Here is a 24,581-nt window from a genome sequence, read left to right on the forward strand (position 1 = left end):
ATCAAAAATTCAACCATAATAGCCTTAAATTTCCGAAAAGCCTTGGCCAAGCAATTGGTCATTTAGTGAAGATTATACTGTTACTCTTTGCAGATAAAAGGCAATAGAGTTGGCTTTTTTTGGTTAGATTGACCAATTTAGATTCAACTCAATATCCTATTCAGAAAGACAATAAATCATTGATAAACCCAATTCTTGTACTTATTATGAATAGACCAAAATCTTGGCTGCTCTTTGGTATTGAATGAACTTGAATTTTGGTTCAATTAACGAGAAAATTCATCATGAAATTGGTTGTTTGCAATGCACTGCGTGTTCACACTCATTGGTATTCAATTCAAGAGCAAAAATGATTATTATCCATTGGGTGGCAATCGATAAAGGCTAAAATTAACTCAATTTCATTTTCATCTTTATCACTTTACAGTGAGCATTGAATTTGTGTGTCGATCTTAATGCACATTTTATCTTGTTAAATGCTAATAGATTTATGATCATATTTTATGAAATAATTAAATTGATTGAACTGATTAAAGTGTTCCAGCACTGAAAAGGGAAGAGACAATCAACAATTTATTTACCATTGATTTAGCCTTTCAAGGTAAAGACTGCAAGTCTGTCTGCCATTCAATTACCTTAATTATGATAACACCAACCATTTTTCAACTCACAATCAACTGGTTTGATTGTTTGAATAATACTTTTTCAGGCAGTCAATAGCATTGAAACAAGACACTGGAATTGATTTTGCATTTAAGATTGGAAATCATTGAGAATTGAAAGATTTTTTGTGCGTTTTATTTTGGTTGCTTTTCGCTTTGTTTGTTATAATAATTACAATGATCAATTGACAATTAGTTTTCACTTAATTAACCTTTATGTGTGTTTTGTTTGATTGTGAGAAAGGAAAGGATCAACAAAAAAAAGAGTAGAAAGAGGAAAGATTATGATGAATAGATAATTTGTTTGAAAAGGTTGAAAAAAGAGATTGATGAGGAGAGAGATTGTAAAATAGATGATTAGGGAAATGATGGTTTGTTGTCATTGTATTTATTTTTTATGTAATAATAATATTATTAATAATAATAATTATAATTGTAATAATAGTAAATTAATTAGAATGAGATTTATCATTAAATACCAACAGAACCAGAGACTGAACCAATTTCGGGTTGAACTACATAATCATCCATCAAATTGTTACAGAAAACATGATTGGAAGGGAAATAACTGCTACTAACTGGAGTTATATTGCTGTTACCATAACCTGAACTAACTGCTAACGATGTTGGAACGTTGGGACTTGAAAACTGTTTCATTTGTTCAGAATTCCGTCAAGATTGGATCCATTTAGAGTCAGAGTCCATCCATAATTTGGTTTATCCAGGATTGGGTTCATCCAAGATTGGGTTCATTCCAGGTTAAGTTCGTACAAGGATTAGTTTGGTCCAAATTTTGTCCATTGAGGAGTTCCAGAGACGAGTAGAGGCAGGCGAAGAGCGTAATAGAGAGAAAAAACAATTAAATTAATAACAATGTTAATTATCTGAGGACATTCTTGTTTAATTTGATGCGCATCATTAACAAACATCATTGGACATATCTTTTGCCTTTTTTTTCTTAGCCTTGGTGTTTTTCAACAAAAGTCACTGGCAATTGTTAAAATTAACATCATCTTGGAATAAGTAAAGATGAAGAAAAGGAAGGAAAAGTTGAAGATGATGAAGATGTATAAGAAAAAGTAGAAGAAGAAGGATGAAAAAGTAAGGAAGTGAGGGAGTAATATTTCCTTTTTTTTTCTTGAATTATATTCGTAAGCATGATTTACAAAGATGTAGATGAACCGTGAATCCTATCTACTAAGTTTATAAATCATTTAGCTGATTTGCCTAGCTTTATCTTCATCATCACCTCATCTAGTTTTACTTCATTTTCGTCCTCATCAACAATTTTCTCACTCATTTACTAACCTGTGTTTGAAATGGTAATCTTCCGGTAGAAAGGTAAGAACCAGTGCAATCAGCTGCAGCGGCTGTTAAACTTGATGTAGTTTGTCGTGTTGCCTCACTACAACTGGGCCATGATGAGTTACCTGGTAAACTTGTTCCTGATTGATTTGAACCTAAAAGACAAAAATAAAAACAATTTATTATCACAATCCAATTTCAAAATCAAATGGCGCAACATTACATTTAGTAAACAATAGCAATTTTTTGATTGATAAATGAAACGTTAGATGGCGATCTATTTGCTTCAATGTATATTTTAAATTGGCTTTTTATTGTACAGTGAATTCCGACTTATTTTGACAAAAAAATCAGCGCCATCTTGCGGTTTTTTAGTTGGAATTTCGCTGCAATGATCAAAGAACTTATCGAATGATTTTCTATTTAAGGCTGATTATGATTAGTTCATCCTCTCTTGAGTGAAAACTCACAAATAAACAATTATCATCGATAAAAAAGATCAAAAATTCGACAACAAAATATTGCGATCTCTTAGTTGCCAACTGATTTCATCTAGATGGCGCTGATTTTTTTGTCAAAATAAGTCGGAATTCACTGTAAGTTAACAAAAAATTTAAGCGTTAATTGATTGTTTTTTAACCAGCCTTGGCTATTTTAATTATTTTTATAATTTATCGATTTTAAATCTAACTAATCATCTCATCTTAATCTCAACAATCGATGCTGATGGTGCTGTTGATTGTTATCAAGGATCACGAGAGAAAGCTGGATGTCGCGATTTTCAAACCTTGTTCAGTCTTTCGTCAAATTTTATGCCTTTCTAGTGACAGTACTTATTATCAAGTGCAAAAATGTTGATTAATTTAATCTGATGCGTCAAATCTGTTGTTTTGATTGCTTGGGTGATTAAAAACAAATCAGCAAGGTGAAGAAGCTCTTGTAAAAGTGTTACATGTGCTTTTTTGGCTATCTTCCTGGATCCTTCAAATCCTCTACAGTTGTTCATTTTTAACGGAAATCCCATTCACTTCGATACCCATTCAGTACCCAACTGATCTGATAATTGCTGATATCAATGTATTTCGAGTGACATTTATTCTCTGTTTTACGCTCACATCTGCATGTATTCACAATCAGGTAATTATCCAAATCATTTAATCAAATCATGATCTATATCTCTGCATCGCCCTCCTTAACCTTGCTATTAATCTTTTGTCATAGGAAAATTCTGTGGTTTCAAATTCTTACCGAGAGATGAATATGGTACAGGATCACTTGTTGGTGTTGTTGGGATGAAATATGAAGGTGCTGATGATGCTCCATAACTTGGATGCATGGTGGGAATACCAAACGGCGATCCAAATCCAGTTTGGATTTGTTGACTTCCCACTTGCTTTCTCCACCGAGCACGTCGATTACTAAACCATACCTGGACAAAAAGAAACAAAGCCAATTAGAACTATTAATGAACAATGGAAAGGAGGTAATCAAAAGTTTCAAGTGGCATCCAGCAAATTGGACAAAAGTGGCTCTACGCATTTTACAAAAACGTCATTTGCTGATTTTCATCTATTTGATGACATATCTTTCATATAGAAAGTAACGACGCAATTATGCTGATGAATTGATAAAAAGGAAAGATGAGAATGATGGTGATAATGAAGATAATGATGACCCATACAAAAAAGAGTCAGAAAATACAAGTTTTCTGTAAAAGGTGAAGTGAAAGAAGAAGAAAAAAGGTGAAATGCTGGTAAATCTGTTGATAACGTTTCTAAATGCAAATGAATCGTCTAATAGATTGAAGTCTTTTAGATATTCATGAGATGTTTATATCATCTTCACTTTTCTTCTGACTCTTCTCAGCTTCTTTTTTTTCTCTCAACCATTTTACACTCATCTCTAGTTCATCATCTTCATCTTCCCTTTTTTCCCTAAAATGCTGTCAAAAAATCATCTCAAATCCTCCTTAATCAGGGTCTAATAACACTTGCATTCAATGGAATCAATTTTCACCTAAACCAGAAATTTAAATATTATAATATCACCTACAGTGTGCAAGTTACATCTAAAGTGAAGGTAAAAAAAGCGAGAGAAAGAATGAGAATGGAAAGAAACAAGTTGAAAATGTTAAACGATGAAGAATAACATTTTAAAATGTTATTTTTTTGGCAGCATTTTTTTCCCTTTAACTTACCCTCAACATAATTTACTTGAGTTAATAATTTATCGCTCAGTTACAATTTTTTCTCGCAACATTAATTGTACCTACTTATTAACGAAAGGAATCCAATTGGAGGAATTGGCGGATTAAATCAACAATCAAGTTTCCTGACAAATGGAAAGCAAAAATGAAAGGCAAATAATTCTGCGGGTTTTCAAGTATTGAACTAATTTCCAAGCAAGCCCGATAACCTCAAACAATCATTCAACAACAAGCTGACAAACAAGGATATTTACAACTGTAACTCTTTCAAAGACAGAAATGTAATTTCTGGACAAATTCAATCCAAAAATGTCATTCATTTTACAAGATTGAAACAAGGCTTTCTAATGATAATGAAGGATCTATTGAACAGTGGCAACACATTAGTTTAAATACAAGACCTCCCAGACAAACAACAACAAAACAACCCAAATCATGGTAAAAGGTAGACACAAAAAAACCACTAAACACCAAAGGTATTTATACACAATTGGTAACCACAACAGGCCACAGTGAATGTTATTAACCATATTATAACATTGTAATAACGACCAGGGCGTGAGATTATCCATAAGTTAATATATCTACTGATTATTATCATTATAATAATGATTATTATTATAATAGCTTAAGGCCTTTTTTGCGTAAAAATTAAACTACAAAAAAAGCAAATGCTTTACTATCTTAAAGTTGGAGTAAAAGAAGCGCAAAAAAGGGAAAACAAATTCATAAGGAACAAGCAAAGTATAATTAAGGTTAATTCAATTGATTACTTTTAATTACTGGTCTGGTAAATCAATGTAAATAACGTTGCACTTTATGATAAATGTAAGAATGATGATGAAGACGAGAAAAAGAGGGAAAGAAAGAGAAGAAAAGAAGATAATATTTAAAAATGATGAAGATAAAGGTTTGCACGAATCATTAAGCTTTTCATGCTAGTCTCATGCCTATTGATTAACGCATAAACGTTTACCTTTTTAACCACTTTTATGAATAGTCATTGTTCATTTTTTGTAGTTTTTTTGGTGTTTTTCAGTTTGGTTAATATTTTTACTGTTCATGATGCCAATTGAAACATTAAATGTTCAATTAGCGGTAAATTTTTGGCATTTTTGGATTAATAAGCCAAGCCGGAGCTTCAAGTGGAAGACTGTTCAACTCAAAAAATGCAATGTTTGGTCCAAGTCAATGTTTTCACAGATTGAGGTAAATTTAAACTCACAAATTTTCAAGACATTATCTTGAATTATCAGGAATACGAATTGACCAAACTGAGCAATTAAACTGTATTTGATCCTAATGAACGTTTACTTTTAGCTAACCTTCAACAGTACTTTCAGGTTATAATCAAGATTGTACTTTTTCTTGTAACTATTTTGCTCATTTTTACATGAATTTGGATAAAATTGGCTGAAAAATTCACACAACACATGATTACTAAACCTTTTGAATGTTTTCCCATTAAAAAATGACTTTCCATCTTATTCCTGTTTTATTTCAGTATCTCACATTGGACTGATTATTTGTATTGAAGATGAACACGATCCATTGATTATATCATTACAAAGTTTCAAACAGAGTGAACATGGCGAAAAGGAAACTAAATAATATTGAAAAACATGATCAAATGCAATATTAAGTTCAATATTTAGTAACTTTACCGGTTTTGTGGTCTTCATTTTCCTCTTTTTTGTTCACTTTTGACCAACAATTTTGTTTTGTTTTTGTGGGAAAAATATTTTTCCTAATATTATTAATATACATTATTTTATACATTATCATTATTATGATATTGGTTATGATCAATGTGGGAAACCTTATATAACTCTTCAATTTGATTGTTATCATATCAATTTTACATTTTGCGTGATTTTGCCTTTTGGTTAGCATTTCTTTTTCCCTTCAAAATGACCATTTTTTGTTTAAAACTTTCATTATTGAACCTTTTTTTTTGTTTCCTATGATTATCATCATTTAAATGGCAACAATTGTTGAGTTTTCATCAAACAGCTTCAGCTTTGAATCCTTTAATTGTTGAAAGGCAACAAAATGAAGGCAGAAAAACAAAAGTCTTGAAAGGTTAATTCATTGATCTCCATTCCTATTGTAATTTGTTGAGAATCATCTTGAGGTTTGTTTTTGATGATCTTGATGATCTGATGATGATGATGATTCATTGTGAAGAGTTGATGGACATGAAAACATCGTCATGGATTAAAGGTTAATTGATGGTTGCTTTAACAGTGATTGGAGAGCGTAACAAGGCAAGAGGCCTTTAAAAGTCTTTAAAGCTAAGGCCTTAAATAAGGTCTTAAATAACGTCTTAAAGAACGGCTTTCTCTCTCTCTCTCTCTCAGGATGATGAGGAAGATAAAGATGATGAAGAAGATGATGAAAGTAAAGGCAAAGGCCACACACAAATTATTTCAACTTTTATTTCTTTTTATCTATTAAATTCTTAAATCAAATGATTGCCATTCTTTCATGTTAAAGCGTATCATTTTGAGAGTCAATAATTGATCTTCCCTCTTGATACAATACTGATTGACTCATGCTATTCCATCATGTAAGGGTTTATCGCGACTTTTTCCATTTATTCATTTTCCATCTTCACCCAAAGTTCCAATGATGAATCGAGCTTATTGAGAAACATTTCTCAAATTTCTAGTAACTTTCAGTTTCTTGTCCAAGCAATTTGTCATTTTCAACTTGAAAAGTAACTTAAATCAGTTTCACTTGAAAATGAAATATTAGAAGCAAATGCTTTTTCATCGGTAAAGTTTCATTTCTGACTGTTTCTGTTGAATGAAAATCTGAAGCTTGAAGTTCATAAAAGATTTTCAGTTTTTTCAGATTTGCATTTTAAGCTCATTTTCAATGTTTAAGCTTCTATTACTATTGCCTTTTGATAAACACTTTTGCCTGTTCAACTGCTCTTGTTATCAGCTCAATCATGTTGAAACTGATCAAACAAAGATTCCATTTTAGAATCGTCGTTGAACATGAAGGTGAAACAATAACAATGTAAATTAAATGTTGATTGAAAAGTGTGTCCACCTTAACCATGCGAATGGAAAGAAAGCAATTTTTTCACCTTTTCCAGGCTAACTAACAATGGCGAGAGTAAAACAATTGAACATCATCCTAATCATCATCACCAAGCCGTTCTATAAGCACATATTCAATCCTATTTTGTTGTGTTAACCATTTTTGACAAACTCGTTTCACTCCATTCATGATGAGCATGAGCGTGCATTGAAACCAGATGGATTCATTTATACGCATTCTCGGCGTTCTTGTTCATCCCAACATTTCAACCAATCAAACCTTGTTCAGTGATTACTCAAGACTTACCCAGTAACAGAATAGCAAGAAAAGAGGGGAAAAAATAGAAGCGAACAGCAACAATGAGTTCAGTTCCAATGGGAACATTGAAAAGCTCAATCAAATTGCAGTGAAACACACAAAGTAGCTACAAAATACAAACACAAGAAACAATAAAAAAGGTTTCTTGTTTTACAACAATTTACAACAATTGAATTGGGTGTGTTTTCACTTGTAATTTACCTTGTTTCAGATACAACAAAACATTGTATTTACTCACACCTTAAAGTTAACAAATAGACAGCTATTGAACAAAAAAAGGTATCAACTATTGTCGACTAAACACACACAATTTTTGTTCAACAAAATGTTCAGTTTACCTTAAATTCATTTATCATTTTCATTCTAAATGAATGTTTCCATTTACAGTAAACAAAGTATAATCCATAACAGCAACAATTGAAATGATTACAATTATAGTCTATGATGATCATTGTTCAATTTCAACATGAGCTACAATTCCGGTTGAGTTTCCATTTTTTGTGCGATTCCTTTTCGACTTGCTAATTGCCAACTTGGCTGTGTATCAATTTTAGGGTTAATTTGATTATTTTGCTTCTTGTGCCTCTGAAGTGAACAAAATTGTCTGTTACAATTAAATTTGATTCACTTGTTTCATTGTAAAGCCAATTGGCTTGAGATAGTTTAAATGAACCCTTGTAAATCAATTGTTTCCCCGTCTAAAAGCCGGAATAATCTGTTAATCTTGAAACAGTTGAAGCAAATTTAACATTTAAAAATGCATTTCTGTTTACTCATGTTAACATAGTTACTCCATTTTACAATTAAAAACTAGATCATTTACAATTAAGGTTTGAAAGAGTGAAGGCAATAATCATTGACTTTATGGGTTAACAGAAATCATTTATTTCTCTTGGTTTTAATGGTTTCAAATAAAAACAGGTTAATAGTTAATTATGGTTATAATGATTATAATTAGAATGATGATGTTATTAAATGGTTGGTGAAGTGAAAAGGCTTTTTTCGTTGTTTATTGTAAAACAAAAACAACCACAAGTGTTGAGGCAGGTAAAGGAGGTTGTTGCAGTGAAGCTGATGAGGAAAACCCTGGAGTGAAGATGAGGATGATAAAGCTGAAGGTTAGAGCTTTTTTTTTATTATTGAAAAGTTGAGGTCATTTTGGTGCGATGAAACACACATAAAAGCAGCTAATTCTCAATAGTATATCATAATTATCTGTTGAAAATGGTTTGTACAAGAAACTCCCGCAAACATTGAATGGTGAAGACAAAAGATGAAGATTGTTGAAGCGTCAACATGAACAGACTTATAGACTAGGAATTGAGGGAAGACTAAGAAAAGATGATGATGATGATTGAATTGTGTACAAAGGTAAAAATTGATGAAAAGCTTTTCGCTTTGATTGATTGTGTCTTCATAAGAAACATGATTTTTCTCACCAGAAAAAAAAGAGACCTTAGGTGATCAACAGATGAAAAGTTTTTCCTCTTTTACTTGTAGCAATTATCTTCTATTAGATTTCAATTTTATCTGTTGAAATGTATTTCTGTGTCTTCTTGCAAGCTAAATTTATCTCTATTGTGATTTAAATTGTCCGCTTTTCTCAAGCCTACAGATGCTTTTAAGTCATGATCGGGTTATTTTGTCATGTCAACTGTTGAGTCTGTCAACACAGTCAACCACAACAATCACAGGTAGAATAGGTTTTGGTAAAGCGATGCGATAATCTGCTTAACCTCATGGGAAATAAGATTAAGTTGACTGCAAGTTGCTGTATCATTTAAATAATTGATAAAAGTGGATGAAAAAAAATGCTTGTTGAAGGAAAAGTTGAGTTTCCAGTTTTGTGTTTGCATCATTTTTACTTGTTACAAAATGTCAATCAATTTGAAAGGTTGAAAACTCGCCAGGGAATTGATAACATTAATATCATCATTATTGTACTAAAGAGACTAAAATACCGATACAAAGTTGTCAAGGTGAAGCCGAACGTCGAAAAGGGTCGTTTTTTACTCTCCACTCTTTGGTCAATCAACTTGACCCATTGACTGACAACAGAAAGGGCGATTCATGAAAACATAGCAAAGCAAGAGAGTAAAAGACAAAACAGCAAATCGCCTTCTAATATCAATCCATTGAAAGCTTTAAAGCGAGTTGTCAGTTAGTAGGAAATGACTTCATTGACAAATAGTTGTCAATGGAATCGCTTTCGAAGTTGAAACTTCAATAAGTCGAGCAAAATTTTCGACTATCAGTTCTATCGATGAGTCCTTCGCAAAATTGTATGAAAATTTTGCGTTTAAGAGAAGATACTTTTTTGCTATTTTGGATTTTGGCTAATTTTGTCTTTGCTATTTTAGTTTCTGGAGTTTTTTAATCCAAACCACAGAAGACAATGTTTAAAGGTTAAACTAAAAGTTGACTGAAATACAAAACAAGAAGGTGAAAGGTCAAAATAGCTAAACAGAAAATTTCAACTTGGAAAAAGTCTTAAGGTTGAAATGATGAGCTGATTGAATTGTTTAGCTTAAGATACTTTTGATTTTGTTTGATTATTTAATTGATTGGTTTTGGAGAGAAACTTTTCCATTAAAAGATGAATAATTTGTGTTAATTTCATGATCGAGTCTAGAGACCAGAACAATGAGAAATTTCGATTTTGATTTGATTTTTGGCTTTGGCTGAACTGGTTTAGCTGAAAGTTTATCCAAAGTTGAAACTATTTTGACACTGAAACAAGAATGTTTGTGTTTTATGGTGAAAAATAAAATGAAACATAATAACTTGGTAATAAGCTGACTTGGCTCATCATTATCATCCTCAACTTGATCATCATTCCTTTGTTATACAAAAGCTATTTGCGTGATAAGCTTCCTAAAAGCGCAAGATGAAAATGAAATTTTGTTTTGTTGATGAAACTACAAAATACCGATAACGTTCCGTGTTTGTTGCAAGTGTACATGAAAAGGTAAGAGACAGAATTGAAAAAGGAACAAGTTAATATTGTTTTCTCAATATTAAACTGAAAATGGCATTAGAAAGATGATGATGAAAATAATGATAATAACGATACAAGAATAATAAAACTATCAGATAACATAAAGTAAAGCCGTTGCTTGTTGAGCAAAACTCACATAATAAGGTAAAGAATAGGTAAAACTATGTAAAAATGTTCTTCACAAACAACACTTTTTTTGATTAAGAAATAATCTGAAAAAGATGAAGATGAAGAGGAATGAAGAAGAAGATAAAAGATGAATGCGAAAAAATTGATTTCAACCTTTCCCTTTTTACCTACGAATGTGTGTGTCTTTCAAATGTTGCTTTTCATTGAGTTTCATTTATTCATTCACTTTTGATTCACTTAAATTCACTTTGATTTGCACCCAACTGTTCACTGGCAATAGGAACCACACACAATGTTAATACATAAATAATGATTATTATTAACATTATTATTGTAACAATGGTGAGATGGTAAAATGGTTTAATGTTGGTGGCCTGTATAATCAGCTTTAGCCCGTAAGTTTGAACACATTTTTGGGCAACATTCAGCTAACTACTTAAACTGTATTATATCAAGTATTGTTGCCTAAATTACCTGATTGCCTTGATTGAGTTGTTATGAGTTGGCAGAAAAGGTAATCATTGTTTCATTGGAATCACATTTTGTCCAACTTCACTTGTCATTGTCACTGACAATGACGGTAACATTTTAACTTTAAAATTCAATCTTTTTTTTGTTCCTCTTTAGATTGTTCATTTGATTTGCTTTTTTGTCTCATTTTTCAATTTACTCATTTGAAATCATTTGAAATTTTACTCTCAATTAAGGTTCATTTTGTGGGTTAACCTTTCACCTTTCAATTTATGTAAACGCTTTTTCGCTTGTTTTGCCTTCTTCTGATCTTTTTTGCTGGTTGCTCTGAGGTTTCTTCTGTACAATTGGTAACCTTGCCAGGTTACCTTCAATTAAATAATCATTTATCATCTTTACCTTACCTTGCTTCTTTCTGATCCTCTTTTCGCCACTTTCTTAATCTTCATTTAATTTCATCAACTTATTAAATTATTATTAATATCTTCAGCTATTCATCAAACTAATCAACGTTTTGAATCAACAAATATCGCAATCAAAATAATCACTCAAAATGGACTTTTCAATTTGAGCTCCAATGGTTTCTTCAAGAGCAAAAAGTTCATTTTTTCAATTTTCAGTTTTCAATTTCTTTCATCAAACAATTCAAGATGAAGATGTTAAAGTTTAACTTGGAGTTTCATTTTAAGGTCATTTTCAGACGAAATTTGAATAAAATCGAGAAATTTTACAATGAAAAAATAAAGTTGGAAAAGTCACAAAAATTTTCAAATCAGGTTGTGATCAATTCTGAAGTTGGACATTGAACTAGACGAGATTAACGTTAAAATAACTTTTGATTCATGGTAATTTGAATTGAGTTGAGCACAAAAATTATCGAAATTAACGAATTTTCTTAAAAGCTTGGAATGAAACTGACCTAAAAACTAAAATAGTTGAGAAACTATTCAGACTATTGACCTAAAAAGGAAAGTTAAACTTATAAAATTTCAACTTGTATTTGATTTTCAGAATAAATTGGAAAGTTGATTAAAGGGTCGATAATTACCTGAACTCGAGCTTCACTTAATTTGGTTCTTTGGGCAAGCTCTTCTCTTGTATAAATGTCTGGATATTGGGTTCGTTCAAAAGCCTTTTCAAGCTCTTCCAGTTGCATTGCGGTAAAAGTGGTTCTCGATCGACGCTGTTTCCGTTTCAATGTTAATCCTGGTTCAGTGTCACTGTCACTTGCATCATCATCACCTAATACAAAGGACAACAACAAGACAACAATTAGACACAATTGAATGTTCCCTTAAAGAGCAACACTGTCAATCCCCAATTAACATGCTAATTGCGAGTGATCATGTGGTGGTGTGGGCTGATTAAGTGGTGGTGGTGTTGAGTAAAGAGTCGAGATATTGGAACAACAGAAGAAGAAGAAAACGAGAAGAAAAAAAACGAAATGAAAGATTGAACGGAATATTGCATTTTCAATTTAATCACAATTAAAGACAAATGAAAACAAATGCTGACAACAGTTTCATGATAGCGTTTCAAATTGCAGGTTTTACAAGATTAAATAATGTTAATGAGAGTCAATCTATTGATAGATTAAAGGTAAACATTTTTACCTTTTCTCTCAAGTTGTTGTTTGCGTGCATTTTAATTTCATCTGTGATTTTTGGCTTGATGAAACTACTGAGATCCTAATGATTATCATCGTTCAATTATGGCACACAATGCTGAACCAATCAAATTGTTCAGCCAATTTCAAGTGCATGCAATTCAAATTGGCGATCTTATTTGTTTTGCCAATTTTCATTGGCAATTGTTTCAAAGTAAAGCGAAAAATGAAAATCAATCATAATTTGTTTCTCTTCTTAATCCAGGTAATAATGGGAATAACAAGGAATGATAATATTATCATTAGTTACATTTTTGACCCAATTTCACGTTTTCTTTCAAACATTCAAATTTCTCAAGTTGAAGGAAGGGCAACAGTTACCTGTCAAGGTGCCATTACACTTCACACCTTGCATTCTGATGGACTCACCTTTGCTATTCAGGAGGTCTAATCAACTTTTTTTTTAATTATCTATTCTCTTTGTTTTCGCAGGTTTTCAATCACAAAATCAATCGACAATCCGATTACTTTGATTGAGTGTGTGAAAAGGTAAAAAATAGACTCTCTGACAATTGAATTATCAATTGTCACAATGGATACAAAAGATTATGAGATTATTATCATTTTGAGGCAAATTGTGATCAATGTTAATATCAATGGAAATATGGATTTGGGAAACGGAAATTTTTTGTCACTTCTTTTCATCTATCAAATGAGTTTCTTGAGCTTTCTGTTTACACTTTGTTGGACTTAATTCAATCCGTAAAACCTATAAGCTTGTTAACTGTTAATGATAATCAGTTTTATGATGATTATTGAGATCAACTGAATGATCATGGCAAAGGTGGAGTTAACTGACAGTAATGGTTGAACAAGCCAATGAGAAGTGCTTGAATATGTTCATCATTTTCATCAAAAGGATGAACATTTTTTTTCGTCTCTTTGGTTTTTTTGGTTAAGAGGAAGGGAGAGGAAAGGTGATGAGGTGAGGAGGAAGAGGTTGACAGTGAGTCTTGCGGACTGACCATTGGCGGTGATATAATAGGTTAAGACGATTTGTGGTTTAAGGAGTTTAACGGACAATTTAGTGTTTAGTGACTTTTATCTTATTATCATCTTATTTCCTTCATTCAGGGATAATCTCTTCTAATCTGATTAGTACATGACACACACACACTGGCAAAGATCAGCACATTGTCATTCAAATAATTATAACTCAAAGGTTTTTTGCTTTTCTTTTTTTTTCCTACAAAATAGCTTTCCATTGTAAAGAGTAGTAAAGGTGAGAAGAGGTTTAGGAAAGGATATGAATAAATGATTATTGAATGATAAAAGGTGGACAATGTTGAATTGAACGAAAATATTCAAATCAAAATTCATTTTTGTAACATTTAGCGTTTCATTGATCAGGATAAACATATTTGTAACACACTTTAAATCACATTTAATCAGCTATTACAAGGTAAAAGGTTAAAGACTTTATCTCGGGGTAGCTCGGGTTAGAGACGGAAAATGAATAAAGTAAAAATGTTGATTTCAAGTGAAAACCTATTTTTTGAATCAAATTTCAAAATAAATCTTGTCGAGTTATTTTGCCTCATTGCTAAATTGATTAACCATGAGATCAACACATAAATCACAATTGCTGTCTAATCAAGGTTAATTTTAAAGTTGATTTCATTCTAATGACCATTTCAATTTTAGGTTTGAAAGAGTTCTCAAGACTTGCCCTGATATCAAGTTAAATGACTGTTGAGAGTAAAGGTTGGAGCTGATTTGATCCTAATAGACGTTTCAATTTACAACAAACCTAACCAGATATTAATCATAACCTAACAGAGTTTGAAACTGAAAAAAACATGAAAATGAATTGAAAGGACAAGAGAAGAAGAAAAGAGTTAAATTGTTTTTCCTAATATCAAGATATTCAACGTGATGATGAAGATGATTACTCACATTCATCTGTTTCCCTTGACTTGTTGCAAGACTCGGGTGGAGGTGGATGAATTGAGTGACTGTGAGTTGTTCCCAAACTACCCACAAAAGTAGCACCAATACTACCACCTCCACCACCACTGTGGCCTCCTCCTCCTCCTCCTCCTACTATCACTAATCCACCATTACCTGCATTACCATTAACACCACCACAACCACCACCACCATTAACCAGACCACTACAACCATTAAGTCCACCATTGACAGGACTACCATTTGCAATGCCACCACCACCAAGAATACCAGCGATGCTATGTTTACCGGCTTTAGTTGACATTGAATCCATTCCTGTGGTCGACCCATTGCCATTGTGACCATTCCCACCACCAGGACCATTTGATCCTCCTGAACCATTTGACCCTCCGCTTCCGCTTCCACTCGAACTAGATCCATGATTTCCATCACGTAATAAACGGCTTATAGCGGATATTGAGGGCGCCGTTTGCCTATCACATAGATTTTCTTTTATTAATTTATCTCGAATTTCCCAGGAAAAAATTCCCGGATTCTCACGACGATACTCTTCTATTCGCCTTTCCACTTCGGGTGAAACGATTCTCGGTTTGCTTCCTCCAATCACTCCAGGTCGTATGCTTCCTGTTTCCTGAACAATAACAGAAAATGAAAAAGATGAAAAAAAAGTTTTTGATTCAAGTTTTACTTCGAACAATAAAATCAACAAAATGACCACAACATAAAACGTTAAATTGCCAACATTAAATGTTTCACTGAACATGAATTTTTACTGCCAACGATAAAATGATAATCTCACCAAATCTGTTTTATTGCACATTTCAACTTTTAATTCGTCGACTTACATCTCAATCTCAACTATTTTATAACTCAATTTTAGTTGAACCTTGTTCCCTCTGCAAACCCATAATAATGATGATTCAATATTTAATTGAAATAACAATCAGCCTACACCATGATAATGATGATCATTTGAAGAGAGCGAAAGATTTAAGCTGATATGATGAATGATTGTGATTAGGATGAGAATCAACTTTTTTTTCAATTTACTCCAAAAATGTTGCTATTCTTTGCTTTACCGACAAATTGATCATAATTTCATTTTGAATACAATTTAATGATTGTTGAAGGTTTGGCTTGATCATTTTTACCAATTCAATTCATCTAATTGCAACATTTTTTTCGGCTTTTACATAATTTTCCAAATCATTGGAATGCTTTTCATGTTAAACTTGTGTTTCCCTGTTAATTGTGCAAATTATTTTACAATCAACAGGTTTGCCCGTTTTACATATTCAAAGTTGCCCTTACAATTGAGATGTAAAAATGTTGCCATTCAAGGTGATGAAGTCTGTACCTTTCATCCTTTGTCAAAATACTGTATCGACTGTTAATGTTGCTTGTTGTGCTTGTAATTGTGATATTAATTTGCTACACTAATTGATTAGACTTTATTTTATATCACTTTTACCATCAATTTGATATAAAACTTGTGATAAATGGCAAAACCAAAAGTCTTAATCCAGTTTCTTCCACTCTCTGCGCTTTATAATATTCAAACAGAATCAATTATTTATCCTTTAATTGTAATTGAGGGTAAAAAATTGTAATGTTTACATCAGTTTTAGCATCAACAATCAATCATCACAATGTGTTTCCCTTGTTAAGCTGCTCAACTCACTGGAAATGTTAATTTTCATGAGTTTTGGTCCATTTAAAGTAAAGGCTTATTTTTTGCATTGAAATAATTTTACAAAATGAATCGGTCAACTTTTAGGTTAAAAGTAAAGGTTAATCTTGGTGCTAGCTTTGAAATTGAAATGCAATTGTCTGGATTCATGTCCAGACAAGATTTTCAAGTCTCTCATAAATCTTTTTTGTTCATTCAATTTCACCGAGATCAAAATAAATAAGAAAGATTTATTTGAATTTTTTTAATAGACAAGTTCATTTGGTACAAAAAATCGGTTTTTCACATGTTTAACAAAAGATGCTAACATTCATTTTCGGAAAATTTGAGAAAATGAATTTCTAGAGAATCTTTATTTTTCAATTTTTTACACAAAAATACGATGAAAATAGTTACCGAAACTCGAACCATTCAATGAAAATCGATTTGCTTTCAACGTTATTGAACAGTCAAAGCAGTGAAACTGTCTTATCCACCGGACTTGTTGCTTTTAAACATCGTCGGGTTATAACAGACAACAAATGAGGAAAAAAACAAACTCAAATCCAAAGTTGATTTGAGAATCAGATTTTTACCAAAAAGTGACTTTTCTGACTCTAGTTTAAGTGATAACTCGACATTATACAACATTGTCATTCAATTACAGATTAAAAGATTTACAAATTGAGCTAAAGTTGCTTTAAACCTAAACATGGTCATTACTCAAGCAAACTAATGAATTGGCAAATGGCCTGAATAGCCTTAATCAATAACCTGGTTAGATTACAGTTAACAAGGGATCGTTAACGTTAATTTGTATAGTAAATGTTGGGGAAACAATTTACAGGGTAAAAATGGTTGCCTTCTGTTTGATGTTATTTTTGTACTTCACATACTTGTGACCAGCAAAGTATTTCATTGTGAATACTTGAGCTCAAATGAAGTGTACAAAAAGAAGTAGCAAAGTACAGTTTTAATTACAAAACATGTTAAAGGAAGTAAACTGATAATGATGTTTAACATGATGACAATGATGAAGTTGCCTTTCGTCTTGATCGTTATTAAAAGTAACAATAAGTTTAATTGAATGATGAAAACATTTTTGTAACATTTTTTGGTGAACAGCAAAAAAAACAAGCAAAAGATGAACTCTGTTTGTTTGTTAACTTAACCATTGATTTGGATCAATGGAAACACATGGATTGAATCATATTTCATGGAGTAGGAAGTTTCATCTAGTCATGAATCATGAATATATGATTATAATAAATTTACACGGATCATCATCATCCATGCCATCATTATTATCATCCTCATTACCATCAACCTTATCATTGAACACACAAAAAGTGAAATAAAAATGGGATTGGTCAAGTTTCTTTTACTCGAGTTTCGATGATCAGTGACATTTCTTGCGTCTATTAATGATAATCAGTTTCAATCAAATTCAACTGAATGGGCTTGCTTGGGATCGACTTTGGTTTCGCTTTTCAACCTTTTCAACCTTTTCTTCCTTTCATCAGGCAAGTTGAGTGAAAAATTCAAAGTTAACTGAATGATATTAAAAATGGTTTCACACTCTTCTTACGCTCCTATTTTCATCATCATCATCATGGTCAGATGATGCATTGAATACTGATGAGAAATGGTTGAAAACTGTTGATGATGATGATGAAGATGAAATGATAATTTGAAATTTAATGAGATCAAATGATGACAGAATCATAGGAATGAGAAAAAATATAACAATAGGAATCAAGGTTGCTGTTAACCATTTTTTTCAACTCTTTTTATGTTCATGAAGAGGCAACAATTTATAGTAAATTTGAATCGGAAATATGTAAGGTAAGTCTGAACACGAGTCAGCAAAATGTAACATTATAAAGTATCTGTTTGTTGACACAATTTGTTACAAAACCACAATTTGTATTTGATTATTTGATTAACAATGAGCCTCAACAGCTCCAAGTAAACACCATTAATGTCTGTTTGTTGTTGTAAAGGTTAGGCCTTAAAGATGATGTTAGCGCAAAGGGCAAAGGCAAGGCCTTCTGCTTCAAGACCTTTAACATGATCAGCCTCATCATTTTCATCTTAAAGGATCATTATTTGCCTTGGGTTGGCTTTTAACATTGACCTTACATTACACACTGATGAGCCACGTTTAGTTCCGTATGCTCTTTGGTCATTTTTTTTGTAACACGATTCACATAAACGGATCCTAGGCCAATGATTTATCAGGCGGAGATAAAGGTTAATAAATAATGTTGATGCAGTTTAACAAAGGAAACGGTAACTTTGTAAAATACCGTGTTTACATACGTTTAGTCAAAAAAAACAAACTAATTGTTCAATTGACCAGATTTAGCTCAATCAAATGAGTTAAATCACTGTTTGTAAATCAACCATTGAGAGGGAAAAGACAGCGACATTTGTCTGAAAGGTCACTTTAAGAATTCATTTTCGCGATTTTCGCTGTTGGAAGAAAAGGTAAAATTAGATTCACAGTAATCAAGATCAAATGAAGCTTCAAGTCTGGTGAACTGGTTAAGTCAATTGTAAAACCATTGATGGGGCAAAGTATCGGCTTGATGCCAATCGATTTGTTTTACTTTGTGAAATGAACTTTTCTCGTGATTAACAGGGAAAGTAAACTGAAGAAATGAACTTCTTTGATGGACAAAGGTCGACTATTATTTTATCTTTTTCATTGTTCTAGTTCGAATCAATGTTTTGATGACGCAAATGAAGTGAATGTAAATTGAAATCTTAAGGCTTACTGTAAATGGTTATGGTTTGTATTTGCTTTATTGTGGTCAACTAAGCTGCAAATAAAATCAAGTTTAACACCAAATTACCACTTATTAACATTTATTGATTGGCTTGATGGTGTTTAACTGTTAGACTATTAAAGAGTCTGTTAGTGATAATCATTAGCAAATAATGGGCCACCTTGGGGCTAAATGCGTGCTTGAGGTTGAATTTAAGCGCAAAAAGAGAATGCAATTTTTTGTTGAGAGTTTCCAGAAAATCGTGAAAAAACAACACAAAAAACAAAACAGTTAATGGACACAATACAAGAATAATGTTGCCTTTAATTAATTAATGAACATTTTAAAAGCTCAAAGTAAATACTTAAGGTTAATCACGGTAATTATGATTATGCTAATGAACAGGAATTTACCAGCAATTTGAAGCTATTAATTGATCAATATTTAATATGAAAACTGAAAATGAAATTTCAATGGAAATCGCGAAATGATGAAAAATAAAGTGAAAAACATTTCCAAAGCAAATGTCACTAACGATCTTGAAATGTTGAGCCTTTGAGCCAAGATTGATAGCTTTAAATGACATTGATTTGTCGTCTCTGGTTTACCTTGTTAAATGTAATTACAGAAAAAGGTTTATTCATTGTTAATCAAAAATGATTCCAAGTAAATTGCCAACAAATCTTCAAGTTAAACCCACAATCAGTTGATCTGTGAACTTAACAATCCTATTTATAGAGAGTCAACAAGATACCAAGACAAAACGGTACATTTAGCAACCTGTTGACCTGAAGGAAGCATCGACCTTTGCCTTAGGTGATTTACCTTTAGTTTTTGAGCAAAACAAAAAAAGATTGTTTTGAGACAACAATGAGAAGAGTTTGTTTCAATTTTCATGAAATTGAACGAGAAACAAATTCGTGATTTATTAAGGGCAAGGTCTAGTGACATTCAATTTAAAGGTCAACCTGAACGTTAACTGTCGCAAGGTTTACTGTTGACTGTCCAAGATTCAATTAGATTGTTACTAAATCATGGTTACAATATAGATTGGCATTTCAAGATTGTTCAACAAATGAGAAAATGGAAAATTGGAAAACTGAAAAGCAAAATGTTTATCAAAGATTTACCAGTTTATCATCTGGAAACATTTGCCCAAAATTTTCATGATCAATGTTCAATCATGAATCACTAATTTCTCACAGAATCATTAATTTGTGATTCAAGTTGCAGGTAAAATAATCACCAAATTGTGTGGTCTTATTAGCATCTTTTTTCATTGTGTTAAAAGCTTAACTTTTTTGTGTGTTTCCTCTTCGCCTTCACTATTCATTATCATCATAAAATCATAGTTAATCCTAATTACAAAGGCAAGATCACAGCAATTAAACAAGCTAAAATGGCAAGGGAACATGAAGAGAGAGTAAAAAAAGTTAATGTTTTAAAATGATTAACAGATTTTTTCTTCTCTTTTTTTCATTCAGAATTTTTAATGAAAAATGAAACACACAAAGCAAAGCTCATAGGTACACAGAGTTACCTTTACTTTTTTTCCTCCTCCTTTCATCCTCCTTTCGCTTCCTCCTCCTCCTCACAATGGCTTAACCCCGGAGGAAAATCAAATTATGTACAGTCATGGATGGTAAAGTATAACACAACAAAAAAGATGATGTTGATGGTGAAAAAAAGAGACTTATTTACATGTTTTTCTCACTCTTTCAGGTTAAAAGAGATTACAGTAAATCTGAGCAAATCTTGGCTTCCACTTTATGGGAAATGAATATTAAACCACCCACTGAATCACATCCTTCATTTGAGCCTTCATTTGATCCTTAATTTCAATTAAACCTCATTTGAGTTTCATTGAGTTTCGTATCAATTTCAATCAAAACTTTTCCATCTCTTTTTCAATCTCTTTTACCAATGTTGACATCTTTTTGAGTTGTGAGTTTGCATTGATTGTTGATTGTTGATACTTTCCGATCATCAGGTTTGTCAATGTCTACCTGTCATGATGGGAAAGGCAACTGAAAACACCAAGTCATCATTATTAAGGAATTATTAACTAACAATTAGTTAATACATTTCATCTGCTTTTATAATTTCAACTTTTCCGATTTCTTTTAAATTATGTTTCTCTTTCTGTAACACTGATTAACCTTCACTTCACCTTTACCAGTTTATTGACCAAATTGAGATTCAATTTGTAAATTTAATTTTGTAACTGACAAAATGTATTGATGATGTTTAACCTAAAATGAATTACAATTAATAAATTATGTCCAAAAAAATGCGGAAATTAAACGTTACTTTAAATTATTGACTTGTTAAGTTACAAATTTAGGTTCAATAATAATGCTATTATTAACTCATGATTTAGTAAAACATAAATCATTCACTTTATTGACGGCAAACAATTAACATGTAAAACGTTCAACGGTCAATTGGCTGTATTGATAATTAATAATGACAATAATGATTTAATGAAGCACTTTGAATGCACTTAACTGTAAGGTTCAGCAATTCATTTCAATATCGTTCTAATTGTTGTGATCAAATTGAAGATAACTTGAAATTGCTTTAATCAATTGAAGGTGAAAAGTGTGATTCTGATTCTTTGATTTTTTGATTTTCTGTGATTGAAATTGGATTGAGAAAAATGATGAATTTCAAGTTGGGTCTTGAGTTTGGTAAAAACGGGTTTCAATTGATTCGGAGATATTTCAAGTTAAGGGATTGATTTGGAATCAGCAAGCATATCAATGGAATGATTGATGATTGAGTTGTTTGGGATTAATTGATTTTTACCTGATATCTATTGAGTATTTTTGAAACACATCCATGGGAAACCCTTAACTGTCTAGATATAACACAAGGCCTTACACCAGCAGCGGCAAGTTCAACAATTTTAAGCCGAATGTGGTTGGGTAAAGGTCGTCCGTTGATGAAAACACCTCCAAGTTGATTCACTCTTCCTTGGCCTTTTGTGGTAACAATAGCATTAGCAGATGATTTGAGGTGCAAAATTTTATAATATTCAACTTACCTTGAAAGGGATAACCTGTCAGATAAGGTCTTATATTGAGTGGACTTGTTGCTGACATATTTACAATCTCATTGATTGACATTTAACTCAGTTAGTTGAACACAGAGAGACACAATTGTAAATCACAATGTTGAACCACAATTCACAGAACCATTAATCACATTGATGTACATTAACTGATTTTTCACTGTAACAATAACACAGCAAAAGATTGACCTGGTTAGTCCGAGGTTGATGTGATCAAATTTGTGATCAAATTGGAACCAAATTGGTTGGTGTGAATGGAAAACGAAAAATGACCGAAAATGGAACTAAAAAAGTGATTTGGTGAAAAAAAGTGTTGATGTTCAGTTGGTTTGATGTTAACCTATTCTGTGGCGTGAAAAAGTTTCAACTGGATTGAAATGTATTTTACCTTTTTCCGTCTGATTGGTTCATTTGGTTGTTGAAAAGGTGGATTCATGGGAGGGTTTAAGAGGACCACTCAAGTCACTCAAATGGCAAGATGAAGCTGATGTGGATGTGAAGAGGCAGAGTCAAGGAGGATGGAAGTGGCAACCAAAGCAACCTCCTCTTCACATCATTATCATTATTATTATTATCAATATTAACATTATTCTCGGTTTGAACAGGAAAATACAAATGGTTGACAATGTTTAGTTGATTGTCACAATTTGCTTAATTCAATTGATTTCTTTCTGTTTCTTTGCTGTTCCTAGACGAGTCTCATCATCGTTGGAGGTAAAACAATGAATCGTACTTTTCCTTGTTTTTAATGTTAGATTTTCATATCTTTGACAATTAAAGGTTTATTACTGTTGCTTTGAATTATATTTCATCTTTGAATAACTCAATCATTTTTTTATTTGAAATGTCATTATTTAAAGCATATTTCCTGCTTCCGGTAAATCTATGAATAAATCTGGTTCCATTGATATGTTAACAAATCAATGTTAATACAACAAAAAGCAAATTGTTCAGGTTTGAAGCGACATTAGATTGTTGTTAGGTTTTACCTTTTAATTGATAAAAATTGTCTTATTTAAGTTTCAACTTATTTTACAATTCTATGAATATGATTATTGGTATAAATAACGTTTTGGGTTAAACTGTAGTTGGCTTTTTTTACCTGAAAAAAAACGTAACTTATCACACCTAAAAAGATGAACAGAAATGGTTAATTTATAGCAAATATAAATGCAGAAATATTCATCTTAACTTCCTTTAGTAGTTTCCTTAATTTAAATAGCAACTCATTTCAATGATTGTTTCAGATGTTGGTGTAAAAGCTGATTGAAACTGAACAGTTTTCACTTGAAATCTTCAAGCCAACATTGATTTGTGGTTCTGATAGTTAAAGGTTTGTTGATGAGTCTGAATGGGTTTTTGGGTTTTCTGGATAATCTTGACAATGGGCTTCAATGGTCAGTGGATATAATTTCAAGTCTATAAGCAATTAAAGGAGAAAATGAAAATTGGAATAATTTGTTTACCTGATTGGGTATCGACTAAGCAATCAATTAGTTTTACATGTTTATCAGTGTTTTCAGGTGTTTAAGATCTATGTAATAAAAGTGTATCTAAATTGGGATAAAGGTTATATAATAATCTATTAGAGACAGTTGAAGGTAACAAAAAGCGTCCAATACAGTAGGTTGTAAATGAGCGTGTTTAGTGTACAAAACTGTGAAAATCGAGATTATTCCGGAGAAAGAAAAGGTGAAAGAAAGAAAGGTAAAAATGAAAGATGATAATGATCATGTTGATTGAAGAGAGAGCAAGAAGAGTGTAAAAAGCATACCAATGATGATGATGATAAACAAAAATGGTGAGCCCATTATTAGGCTATTTACATGGGCTTTGCCATGGATATTAATCTATGGATATCATTATTATCATTATTGTATGAGAATGTTATTTCCGTGAACGAGGTAATTCAAATTGATTCCCTTTGGACATAATCATCTTAATAGCAAATTTAATACAAGTAAATCAAGTTTAACAGGTAACCTACAACGACTTGTTACAACGGCAGGCGAAAAAAAAGAAACCACAAAATTTGGAAGAAAAGGAAAAGCAAAATTAAGATACAAGATGAGATTGACCGTGAGGTTGACCATTCAAGGGTAAATTCAATTTACACTTACAAATAATACTCGATAACAATAGCATCTTTTGTTGATGTGGATGAAGATGAGAAAGGTAATGTGAAGGCAAGATGTTGTTTTTTTGCTGCCTTTTTGTGGCTTTTTGCTGACCACGAAAATGTTTGTTGAAAATTAGTTTTCAAGTTTACTCTCAAATTGAATCACGAATTGAACAGGTAAGGATGACGATGGTGATCAGTTATCACGGTGAGACAGAGGAAGACAAATGAAATG

General features: G+C 31.9%; 1 protein-coding gene and 1 long non-coding RNA gene across 9 annotated transcripts; one reads left to right on the forward strand and one right to left on the reverse strand.

Moving 5' to 3' along the window:
* Positions 1-776: 776 nt before the first annotated feature.
* Positions 777-22,591, reverse strand: LOC107361766 (protein gooseberry). Of its 5 annotated transcripts, none has more exons than XM_089265819.1 (8): positions 22,201-22,584; positions 21,963-22,135; positions 15,263-15,345; positions 15,003-15,187; positions 12,189-12,382; positions 3,216-3,396; positions 1,971-2,122; positions 777-1,310 (listed from the first exon to the last, which is right to left on the reverse strand). In XM_089265819.1, the coding sequence occupies exons 1-8, from the start codon at positions 22,280-22,282 to the stop codon at positions 1,134-1,136; spliced, it is 1,227 nt and encodes a 408-aa protein (XP_089121945.1). In that variant the 5' UTR covers positions 22,283-22,584; the 3' UTR covers positions 777-1,133. The 5 variants fall into 5 exon arrangements, with proteins under 5 accessions (XP_089121945.1, XP_025016582.1, XP_015784146.1 ...); XM_025160814.2 differs by having other exon boundaries at positions 14,703-15,187; positions 22,201-22,582; XM_015928660.3 differs by having other exon boundaries at positions 15,003-15,345; positions 22,201-22,591.
* Positions 2,563-6,009, forward strand: LOC107361767 (uncharacterized). Of its 4 annotated transcripts, XR_016197704.1 has the most exons (5): positions 2,569-3,104; positions 3,189-3,566; positions 4,253-4,649; positions 5,213-5,382; positions 5,678-6,009. It is a non-coding gene; the product is annotated as an uncharacterized LOC107361767 (long non-coding RNA). The 4 variants fall into 4 exon arrangements; XR_001568562.3 differs by lacking the exon at positions 5,678-6,009 and having other exon boundaries at positions 2,563-3,104; positions 3,189-3,450; positions 5,194-5,660; XR_016197702.1 differs by lacking the exon at positions 5,678-6,009 and having other exon boundaries at positions 5,194-5,660.
* Positions 22,592-24,581: the final 1,990 nt, after the last annotated feature.

The sequence above is a fragment of the Tetranychus urticae genome, chromosome 1 (assembly GCF_039701765.1).
Source record: "Tetranychus urticae isolate SD_2017Ah chromosome 1, NJAU_TeUrti_SD_1.0, whole genome shotgun sequence".
In the NCBI taxonomy this organism is placed as follows: domain Eukaryota; kingdom Metazoa; phylum Arthropoda; class Arachnida; order Trombidiformes; family Tetranychidae; genus Tetranychus; species Tetranychus urticae.